Below are 10848 nucleotides of genomic sequence, written 5' to 3' on the forward strand. Positions count from 1 at the left end.
CAGCACACACTTGCCACAAATCCATGCTGGCTGCTGCTGATTTAGCTCAGAAACAAATGCTTCCTAGCATTCGTAGCAGTCTGGTGCTGAGGACACGCCATTTCTATTGACACTCACATCCCTATGTCAACTGCAGCAGTAAGAAGTGGTCAACCACTGCTGCAGAACTGCACTTTACTTCCTCTCCATATTTTCTGCTTCATTCTGCAGTGCCTGGCTCTTGTTCTGTCTTTGCTTGACATGTCCCTGTGCAAGTGCCTGGGGAGACCCCCATAAGCTTACCTCCTGACTTCCACTGCTGAGCTCTGCTAAAACATGCTCACTGTTGCTTTCATAACCCTCTTCACCTAGTTTGTCTTAAAGTCTGTTTCCCAGGACACACAGTCTGATGAAAAGATCCCTCTTCCTCCACTGCAGTTCCCTATCTTTTCTGGTCAAACATTTGCTCCCCGTTAACACAACTGAGCTACATCCAGCATACAGGAGACACGTCAGCAGGTGCCAGCACAGGCTTTGCTTTGGCACCACGCAGTCATCTTCCTCCGTGTGCCTCCCAAGGAGCAGGGCAAGGAGAAGAGTGCTGAAGCAGACAGAGGTGCTGTCTCCAATGCTGCTGAAGCCCAGAGGATGAGGGCTCTTGAGCCTCTGGGAGGGACATTAACACTGCTGGGAATTGCTTCTTACATAGGCAATACGGCACAACTCTCTCACTCCCAGTAAAGTCTTCACTCCCCACCTACCTCAGGGCCACATGGAACTACAGCCATCTGCAGGTGAGTGTTGCACACAGCCATCAGTCTGCTTCCAGGGCACCCCTGCCTGCCTACAAGCCACCTCTGACCCATGGATGGCAGGCCTGGTCTCTCCCCATCCCCACACCAGCAAACCTTGCACGCTGGGGAAGCAGCCAGCAGCAGGGCTGGCAGGCTCCAGCACTACATGGACTTCCTGGAGATAAATTCACTAGATCTATATCCTCCCCCTCCTCCTCACCTGAAGGTGTGGCCAAGCAGCCTCTAATGTAGGCTCATCTTCCTCAGGGTCAAACTCCGCGCCTGTGGGATTGGATGATGGAGGGAGTGTCCGGAAGAGGTTCACTGAAAACTGATGTGAGTGAAAAGGTGTATGAATTACATCCCTGCACCTCATGATAGCCCTCCCTGTAGCAAATCCTTCACTGGATCACACTGTGATTTGCCATAGCTGTGCCCACAAACAGATGCCTCCCTAGAGGCTGTAGGGTTACCATCTGCATATGAAACCCACAAGTGCAGTCTGTGCCAGAGATAAGACCTTCCACCTCTCCCTACACCAGGCACTGTCACCGTCCCCACCTTATCCTCTTTCTGGGGGTGGGCAGGTAATAAGGAATGGGTAGGACTGGCGTCACAGTCCTAACAAATCCCTATCCCGTCCTCCCCTCCATGCTTCTGAAGAGTCCCTATTTCTTTGGCACACAAGCATGTACTGGCCCCATGCCCTACCATGATAACAGCTTCAGGATAGATGGCCTCAGTAACAACATCACGGTTGTGTGTGATGTATTCCACCATCTCGTTGAGACCTGCTCGCTTCACCTCCTTGAACTTCAGGTCACTGAGGGGGTCAGAGATGAAGTCAAAAAGCACACAGCACTGCCGCAGCTTCTGGATGAAAAGCTCTTCTCGTTCGTGTGGAGGAGCATCTGTCAGAGAAAGCAGAGGCGTCTGTCCTTGGAGACAGGCAGAACATCTTCCTGGTTTGCCCAAGTACCAGTGTGGTTTGCTCCCTGTCCTGCACTCCCCTTCCCCCATCACAGTCCCCCATGAGCTGGTGGGGGAAGAGGAAGAGGCAGTGTTATCCCTGCTATGGAGATGGGACAGTGGAGGCAGAGGGATTGCAAGGCCTCTGGAGCAACTATCCCATAAGGCAACTTCAAACATGGTAGTAGTTTCTGACCTGATAAGCACTGATCCCTTCCCAGTGCAAGATACACTGGAACAGGAATTCTCTTAACTAGCTCCCATCCCAGACCAGTGACACCCCAGTCGCAAAGGGAGCTGGGCAGAGCGCTGTAGGCTAACCCTCCTCCCAGAGAGCAGCCCAGAAGAGAGGGGCCAAGGTGGCAGAAGCCCTGTATTAACAGCATTCTCTTTTTGATATGTTGTCACTGGAAACTATGCGCTGTTGAGGCCAATCAGGCAAACTTACCACTTGCTTGCAGAATGGCTGCTGAGCTGCAGGGCAGTTATCCTTCCTAAAAGGACTGCCTGTTTCTGTGAGCAATGTCAGCAACGGGTCTGGCTGAGTGACTGCTAAAAATGCTTTCACCTTGTCCGCACTTAAGTCATGTTTAATTGTACCATTATGTGGACTAACTGCTAATGCTGGGTAATTACCCTAATGTGGACAAGTTTGATAGCACTACCATAATTTGCAATGGAAACACAAGGAGGAGGAGGAGGCCTGGTCCTTTGCCAGGAACAGGTAGCTGTAGGAACCAAGAGCAGTCTGCACCAAGGTCTATGCACTTCACCACCTTTCTGCACAACCTGCTGAAGAATCTGAGAAAATCCTAAGTACATATAAGCATGAGAGTTTAAATCACTTCAAATGGGAAGGTAAGTAGCGAAGTTCGCATTGAATACCTTCCTTTTCTTTTAGGCTATCCATCAATTCTCAACCTGCTGCCAAGTCAAGCACCTTTCCCAGAGCCATCCCTGCTGTACTGCCCACAGGAGGTTAGCAGGACACTGCCAGGGTTGCTCTGGGAAGAGCCCTCATGCCACCGCACTCTGCCTGGAGAACGCACTTGTCATGCAGGTCACCCTCACCCCAGAGCTTCTTTACCTTTAAGGGCTGGGAGCTTTTGCAGTTCCCGGTTTTTGCTCAGATTGAAGCGAGAAGAGCTGTGCCGGCGCTCCTTCTTCACAATCTGGGGTCCCCCTGAGTACTTAATCTTATTCAGCTGGGTTGGTGGGGGAGCACTGTTACTGGGTCGCTTATTTGCGGTTGGCTGCTGCTGCTGCGGCTGCTGTTGAGGCTGTGGCACCTGATGAGGGAGGAGAGTAAAACAACTTGTAAGCTTTTACCTACAAGCCTCACAAACAATCAGATACTGTTAGCATCTTCTTGAACTGAAGAAACCAGGTATGTTTTTCACTGTCACACTTGCAATTTAGTGCATCTCACCCACTCCTGCAGGCCTCTAGACCCATTGGTTGCATATGCAGTATACCTGCAAAGTGAACATCAGTTTTACTCGTATCTGCGAGGTACTGCAAAGACACCAGAGACTCTCAGCACAGCGGGTGCTAGGGATATGGAAAGCAAAGCCATGCCTTGCAACAAGTTACATGAGTTTGTTGACAGAAAAAAAGCAGAAATAAGAACTTTCTGTAGTCCAAATAAAAACCTCAGTGTGCCGCTGCCTCCAATTACAGCACTCTGTACAACACAGCAAGCAAGTTTTGAAAACTAGCAAGTTGCTTCCTTACCCTTGTGCAGGGAACCACCTGTGAAAAAGCAAAGCAGCGTGTAATACAGAGCAGACATGATGGCCCTGGAAAGGCAATAGTGAAGACCACTAAAATCATTGCTGCATCCATAGACCAAGAGCTGCTAGTCTACGAACCACATAGGCCATACCCAAACCTGAGGTCCCAGGCTGTGGGCTTTCCCAATCCATCCTGGCTACTCCCTTCCACTCTGCCTTGTCTCAGTCTCACTGCTGTCTGGACTTCTGTCAATTTGCTTTTTTCACATCACCCTTTTTAGCCACACAAACTCTTTGCCTGCACTTTCCTCCAGCAGACATCCCCTCCACCTCATGCTTGTTAAACAGCACTTACAGAGGCTCTTTCTTATTTTTAGCAGATGACCAGAAACTCAAGCCAGTGTTAGCTCAGCTCAGCTCTGGTCTGACCTTGCTGAAGCTCCGCTGGTTCAAGTCCCACTTGGGGCTCAATAACTGACCCTTCACCACCATGCTGACCCAACTCATGGAAAACTGAACAGGGAAGAGAGCAGTATCTCACCAGCAAGCCTATGGCAGAGGGCTCAGCTGGAGACAGAACTCAGCCTACTCTGGCTCTGCTGCCTGAGACCAGCCAACACTCCCTTCCTCAGCTCTGTCACCTCCTTTCTGCTGGCACATGAAGCCACAGAACTGCAGGGTGAACCTGTTTAGGAGACAACAGGGACAGTGCAAAGGATAGCAAGCAGAGGTGGGCGAAACCTTTGGACGTTACCCCCTCCTTCCACCATAAACTCCCAGCTGCCACATACAGCATAGCAGTACAAACACACACCTCCCCAGAACGCCGACCAGCAGGATTTTGAGGGAAAGCACCAGCAGTGCAGAAGCTCATCAGAGCATCCAAATAAGATACGGCCAGTCTCTTCCTGTGAGGAGCAGCTGAGCTGCAGCTTACCCTGCACAGTCCTTACCCTGAACAGTCCTGATGGTTTCCAAAGAGGTGCAGCACAGCACCACAGTACAAGAGCAAGAGTTACTGCACCTGCAGCATGTGGGGAGGCAGCAAAGTAGGAATAGGTAGGAATAGGGAAAGCTGCCTACAAGGAGACACTACTCCACAGATCCTAAGTGCAAAGACACACTGTGAAAAATGGTGCCCAACACAAAACACCAGTTGTTTTGTCAAGCCATTACTTTGAATCAGAAATCAGAAATATTTTGGTTCTGGTCTGGCTCTGCTTGAAGGAAAACTTAAGTGGTTCTGTTTCAAGCTCAGCTCCAAGACAAGGTAGGGCGAGACAAGATTTGAACACTTTTCAGTTTAAATTTGATCTGATTCCTTTCATGGAGCAGCACTGTCCCATGATGAGAGGAGGGAGCAAGATGAGCTTGTGATGAAAACAGTTCTGTCTGTCAGACAAAGCAGGCCCAGACTACAACTGGAGGCAACGTATCCTGAAAAGTGGTCTCTCTTTAGTTAAGTCAGGCTGAATCCTTGCTGGCAACCTTCCAAGAGTGAGAAGTTCATTCCTCAGCCTGAATATTTGGATATCAAGGCAGCATGAGCCACTCAAATGTTGTCCAGATGCTTTTGGGAAGGCTAGTCCTCTACTCTTGCATCACTCTCCTTCCACAGGGAAGAAGGGAAAAAATCTGAATGCTGAGCCACTGTAGAGAAAAGATTGTACAGAGAGAAATAAAAGATGCATTGGCAGCCTCACAGGTAACACCAAGGGAAGTGGGACACATATATCTTCCCAGCTGACGGGACATGCCTGTGCACTCCCCACCCACCCAAAAATGTCACAGGCAAATGTTCTGAGCATGGTGTGTATAATGCATTCTAACAGGCTGTGGCCACACTGCTTTCATCAGGGGTCTGGAAAAGTCTTTGCTACCAGCTTCTACAGCCTACAACAGCTGGCATGAAGAGAGACAAAACACAGCTTCAGGTTTAGTTGCTAGTTATGTAAGAAACAGACATATACATGCAAAAATCACACAGCCGAGTTTGCTAGAGAAAATTTGATGATGGAGGAAGTCAGATATACTGTTACACTGCAGTGCTTAGAGGGTTTCAGGATGAATTGCTTCAAGTTGAATATTTGCTTCCAGGAGGTGCTTCCTGTGGCAGGCCTGCTGTCCTTCTGCCTTCAACACCTCCTACCTTGGCCACATGAACCACAAGAGGCTTGCTTTAAGTTTCCTAACACTTTCTTCTCTGAAGTTTCCATCCCTGAAAACACTGCAGACTGCTAAAACTGAAAGCTTTTCTCTCAATGCACAGGTATCAACCTCACAGACTGTTTCGCCAACATCAATACCAGCTGGCCACTACATGGCTGCAGGCACACATCTACCTGATCAGGTTCAGCCCCTTGCTGACAGGCAGGGCTCACACCACCACGGCAAAGCTGGCTGCTTGGGAGACACTGTTTGCCAGCAGCTGTTACGCTGCACGAGCTGAAGCAACTGGAGAACAGCACAAAGCTGTTCGCCCAAGCATGGTGTGGCAGCCCCACCTTTCCCACTGTGGTGGAGCAGCTACTCGTGCCAAAGGAACGGGCCAGCCCCAATCACAACTGCATTCGAACTCAAATCCAGCGTCCCTGGCTTCATAGCACTTCCTCCCCACTGGTTCCCACCACCTCTCCTCCTTGCTAGGAACTTGCCTGCACAAGTCAACAAGCCCCAGGCCCTGGGCTTGCCCTGTGCCATTTCTCTTCATCCCAAGCTCCCAGAGAGAGACCCCAGCCACCCTGAGCTGTGCCAGCTTCTCTTCTGCTCTCCTATCCATGCATGACCCCACCTCTGCAGGCACTCCTACCGCGGCCGGGTGCATAGCCACTTGAAAAGCCCTTCTGCCTTACTGGTCCCTTGAGCATCCCCCGCTTGCTAAGCTTCTCAGCCCAGATCTGCTCTCAGCTCCTCCTCCTCCGATGACTCTTCCCTTCCCATCCCTCAAGTCAGTACCTGCTCTCTTTGTCTGCTGTTACACAGCTTCCCTATTAAAATCAAGCTCTCTGCCTCAGAAGTAACATCACCACACTGTCTCTGAATAATGAACTCCAGGTACTGCAGTAACAAGCCCCATGGAGATATCCGCAAAACACGTAATACAGCAGCTGAGTGAAAAGGAGCACCCTCTCCCAGAGCTGCAAATCTCATCAGGGAGGCTCCAAGCTGCCCTTGAGGCTGCAGAGCAACTCCTCTCTTTTACTGCTGCTGCTAATCCCTGTTCCCACTTCCAGGTCATTAACTCTCTTCCCCACCCAGCTGCCTCTCCCTGTCTTTCTGGCCAGGAGGAGTAACTCCTTCTCATCCTCTCATTCGACACAGACCTGCTCTCTGACATTATTTCATTTTTCTCCTTAAATAGCCATGCAGAAATTCTCTCCATTCATATCTTCTTCATCATGTTCCAGAGGGAATGAACTAAAAAAACCTTTTATTTCCCACTCTCTGCTCTTGTGTTTTCCTCCACTGCTTCTGTCTCTTCCTCAGCAAACTGCCTCCCCAAAGCCAGGGGCTGGCCAAGTTTTGCTGGCTCTTCACCTCAGACAGCTTCACCCTAAAACAGGCATCTAAAAGAGCACTGCACTACCCCTGTACTTATGAGGGAACTCAAACACTTGCCTTCCCTTGTGGGGGTGCATCTGCTTTTGAACATATCAGCCCTTCCAGATCAGCTCCACTAAAAGCTCCTTCGCTGCAGAGAACAAAGCACTATGTTTAAGGGTTTCTGGACTGACTCCTACCCTCTTCATCTCCCTTCACAGAGATCCTCATAGGAGGTCCTCTGCTGCAATTGCTCAGATCTGTCAAACCAGAGCTGCTCTTCAACAAGCTTTACTCATTCCACCAGCCTGACAACTTGCCTGCAAAACAAGTTACGACTTTCTGGTACCAGGATAAATTAGGGCTGAGTCCTCCCCTGCTCCTTGGAGCACGGTGTGACAGGAAAGTGCATACTGGAAAAGGGCTACCCAAATGCTGCTCTTCTGCTACAAGCCCATTAAGCATCTATTGAGATATGAAGACGAAAGAAAATTCTCTTTGGTGCACAGAATTTTCACCCTAGAAAAGGCAACCAACCAACCATAACTCCATGGAGGAATTTATGGGACACAAAACTCTCACAATGGCAGCAGAGGTATCCAGGCTAGGCTCAGCCCATCAACCCCACCAGGCAATACCAACTCCTGGTGTTTCACGAGTCAAACTACCTCCTGTTTCTGACACAAGGAAGGAGTCTCACTCCCAACACACATTACCTAATTCCTCATGGTCCCCCAATGTGAAAGTCAAAATACCTTTCTGTGCTTCCTGAAGAGCAGGAAAATCGCATTCAAACTGGCATACATTTCTTCTTATCAAGCAAAGAGCTCTCTTCCATTCTGCAGCAGAGCAGCCCGGAGACAGGAAACCACCAAGAAAGAACAAACTTCACTGCAAACTCAACAGGGAAAGGGAGAAGAGACCTGTGGCAGTGCACACTGCAGAGGTGTCTCCTTTCTGTTCTGCTCTCTGTTCCTATGATCAAAGGAGACCCAGCCTTCCATCTTAAAGAAGGGCTGGATTTTGTTTGGAGTATGAGGAAGTGGCTGGGTATGTTTTGTGGGAGGGAAGGTTAGACACATCACTTCTAAGTTTCTTCTGCACCCAGGCACAACCAGACATTACGTGCTGTTTCAGGTCACAGAAGGAAGCTTGTAGCCTGCACTATTCCTCCTTTCTTATGCACCACTTGTAATCAGGAGAGCAGTGCCACAGCCCACTGCTGAATTGGGTAGGGACATCAGAGCACTCTGATTTGATAGCTATCCATCACCCTCACACTGCAAGGCTCAGGCTTTCCTTCTTCTTCCCAGAGCTGTGAACTCAGCAGACAAAGAGTGCCAAATAAATAAAATGTAAGCCTAACCCCAGGATGCCAAGGCAGGAGCTCTCTCACTTCCTTGGAGTTGTCAGACAGCTCTCCCAGCAAGCTGTTTCCAGCTGTACACACAAAATAAAATGGGCAGAGGCAAACACCAGGATGGGCTATAAAAAGAGGATCTACAGAACTGCTACCTGCTCCAAGGCAAACAAACTCAGCTTCTGATTCCTTGCTGGCCACATGGCAGGTTAGGCATGAGCACGGCTTGGACCCTGAAACCGAGTGGCAAGCAGTAAGGATATTTTCTGAGGCTCTGCAACACAGATCTGTGCTTTGAAGGAGACTCTAAAATAACCTTATTTTGACTACAACCACCCCACCAAACTACAGATTTCTTCCTAGTCTTCATTAGACTTACACATCTCCTATCCCAGATCCTCCAAATTACAAGTGCAATGTGTTTCAGACAAGACTTGAGCACACAGGCTTCTATGGACAAAGAAGTGGCACGGCTTCTTTGCCAAACTGCAGTATTAAAAAAAATAAACCACACACATATGCATGCTTCCTTGGACACACGTACAGCGCTCTCAAAATCCACAACCACACTGGGTGCCAGATAAACTCAAGTCTACCACAAAAGTTACAGTTTACCCAAATTTTTCCTAATTCTAAGCACAGCTTATCACATTGTCACATTCTGCTGAGGCCATTCTAACACATCTAGCTTGACAGCATCAAAATTGAGAGTGAAAGAGACTCTGCACAGCTGGGAATACAGACTGTGCCTTCTTGTGAGTAATGTTGTGTTCAAGCAACAAGGCTGTTTTATCAAAGGAGAACCATTTAATCTCTAGCAGTTTACCTCTACTCTTTCAGATGTCCTATCCATTACTTCCTAATCTCACTTCCCCAGAAAATGCCTCAGAAGCACACATTTCCTTCTCACTACTCTCCCACTCTGACACAAGGTGACAACAGAGTTTATTGCGCTTTGCTCTGACAGGGGCAAGGAAGCTTCTCCCATCTGTCAGGCTTCCTCCTTCTGGATAACGGTGGCTCTTCCCTCTCTGCAGCCAACTTTACCGCGCTCTGCCCACCTCTGCGAGCAGCGCTCGCCATCCCATCAGCTTCATGTCAAATCTCTTTTTTGCAGGGCTGTAGGATATGAGACTCATCCTGTCCCTTCCATAGTCATCATTCCCTTTAGTCCAACTTTCAAGGGGAACTAACTTCACCTTCACTTTAGTCTTTGCTACCATCTTCTCCAATTCCTTAAGATCCCAGTGACATATGTTATCTGGCAGAGCAGCCTGAAGTAGCTAGAATGGAAGATGTTATTCCTCCTCAAAGATGAGTCGCACATGCACACTGCTGTACCCAAGGTGAAAGCCTTACCTCTTCCGAATTCTCTGCCCCACCATCCTTCCCACTACTGCTGCTGCCAGGCTTTGTGGTGCTTTTGGTAGACTTCGGAGACTCCTGAAACAATGAAAACACGTTCAGTGAAAATTTTGCCTTGTGCAGAATTCTAGCATCTCTTTGCAGAGTTCAGCCGTGCACCACCACAGACCCACCCCACCTCCACGCCTGCAGCAAGCCCTGCTGCAGGTGGCAACTCCAGCCCTCTTCCCGGAGAAGGGCGCCCCGAACCGCCCCCCTGGCCGCGGACACCCGCGCCGGGGCCGCGGGCCCAAGCCAGGGCCGTGCTGGCACATCCCGCCCCGGTCAGCAGAGGCTGACCCCGGCCGTACACCTGAGGGTGACAGGCCCCGGCGTCCACCCAGCCCGGGCCGGCCCTTCCCCGGGGCACGGCCCCGCCGCTGCCCACCGGAGCTACACGGCGCCGGGCACCCACAGCCCCGGCGGGCACAGGGCACGGCCCGGCCCGCCCGCACCGGGCGGCGGCAGAGGCGGATCCGGGCCCCCACCCCGCCTGGCGGGCACAGAGCGGGCAGCGGGGCGCGGGCGGCGGGGCACCGGCAGCCACCGCCGGCCGCCCCGCGGCGGGGCCGGGACACGGGTGGGGCCGTACCTCCCCCACGGGGGGCATGGCCGGGGAGGGGCGGCCGTGCACCCGCAGCCCCCGCGACCTCCTGCCGCCTCCCGAGCGCGCGGGGCGGGCCGCAGCCCCCCGCCGCTCCCCCGCCGGGCTCGCGCGGGCAGACCGGTACCGGCGCCGGCGGCACCGGCGGGCGCCCCTCCCCCTGCCCCCCGCCCGGCGCGCGCCCCCGCCGCCCTCCTGCACCACCCGCCCCGCCCGCCCCTGGCGCGCGCCCCCGCCCCCTGCCGGCCGCAGCCCCGCGCGCGCGCGCGCCCCCGCCCGAGGGCCGCGCCGAGGGAAGGCCGTGGCAGGGAGGGCGGCAGGAGCGGGTGGCCGGTCGGTCACCGGGCCACGCGGGAGCACCCCGGCCCGCTGCCGCCCGCCGCACCTTCTCCTTCTTCAGCTTGTAGGGCATGGTGAGCGCCGGGCCCCAGCCGCTCCGCGCCCTCCGCCGCCGCCGCCGCCTGC

At 52.1% G+C, this 10848-nt stretch overlaps 1 protein-coding gene across 2 annotated transcripts in view; it reads right to left on the reverse strand.

Moving 5' to 3' along the window:
- Positions 1–10835, reverse strand: part of PPP2R5D (protein phosphatase 2 regulatory subunit B'delta) — a 30970-nt gene extending 20135 nt beyond the window's left edge. The window contains exons 1-5 of one of the 2 annotated variants that reach the window (XM_074864146.1): positions 10769–10835; positions 9735–9818; positions 2830–3031; positions 1485–1684; positions 994–1104 (exon numbers count right to left, since the gene is read on the reverse strand). In XM_074864146.1, coding sequence (XP_074720247.1) covers positions 994–1104; positions 1485–1684; positions 2830–3031; positions 9735–9818; positions 10769–10795 — 624 coding nt within the window. In that variant the 5' untranslated portion in view covers positions 10796–10835. Of the gene's footprint in view, positions 1–993; positions 1105–1484; positions 1685–2829; positions 3032–9734; positions 9819–10371; positions 10508–10768 lie in introns of those variants that run through there. The other variant, XM_074864145.1, reaches the window with a different exon arrangement.
- Positions 10836–10848: the final 13 nt, after the last annotated feature.

This window comes from Strix uralensis, chromosome 3 (assembly GCF_047716275.1).
Source record: "Strix uralensis isolate ZFMK-TIS-50842 chromosome 3, bStrUra1, whole genome shotgun sequence".
Classification (NCBI taxonomy): domain Eukaryota; kingdom Metazoa; phylum Chordata; class Aves; order Strigiformes; family Strigidae; genus Strix; species Strix uralensis.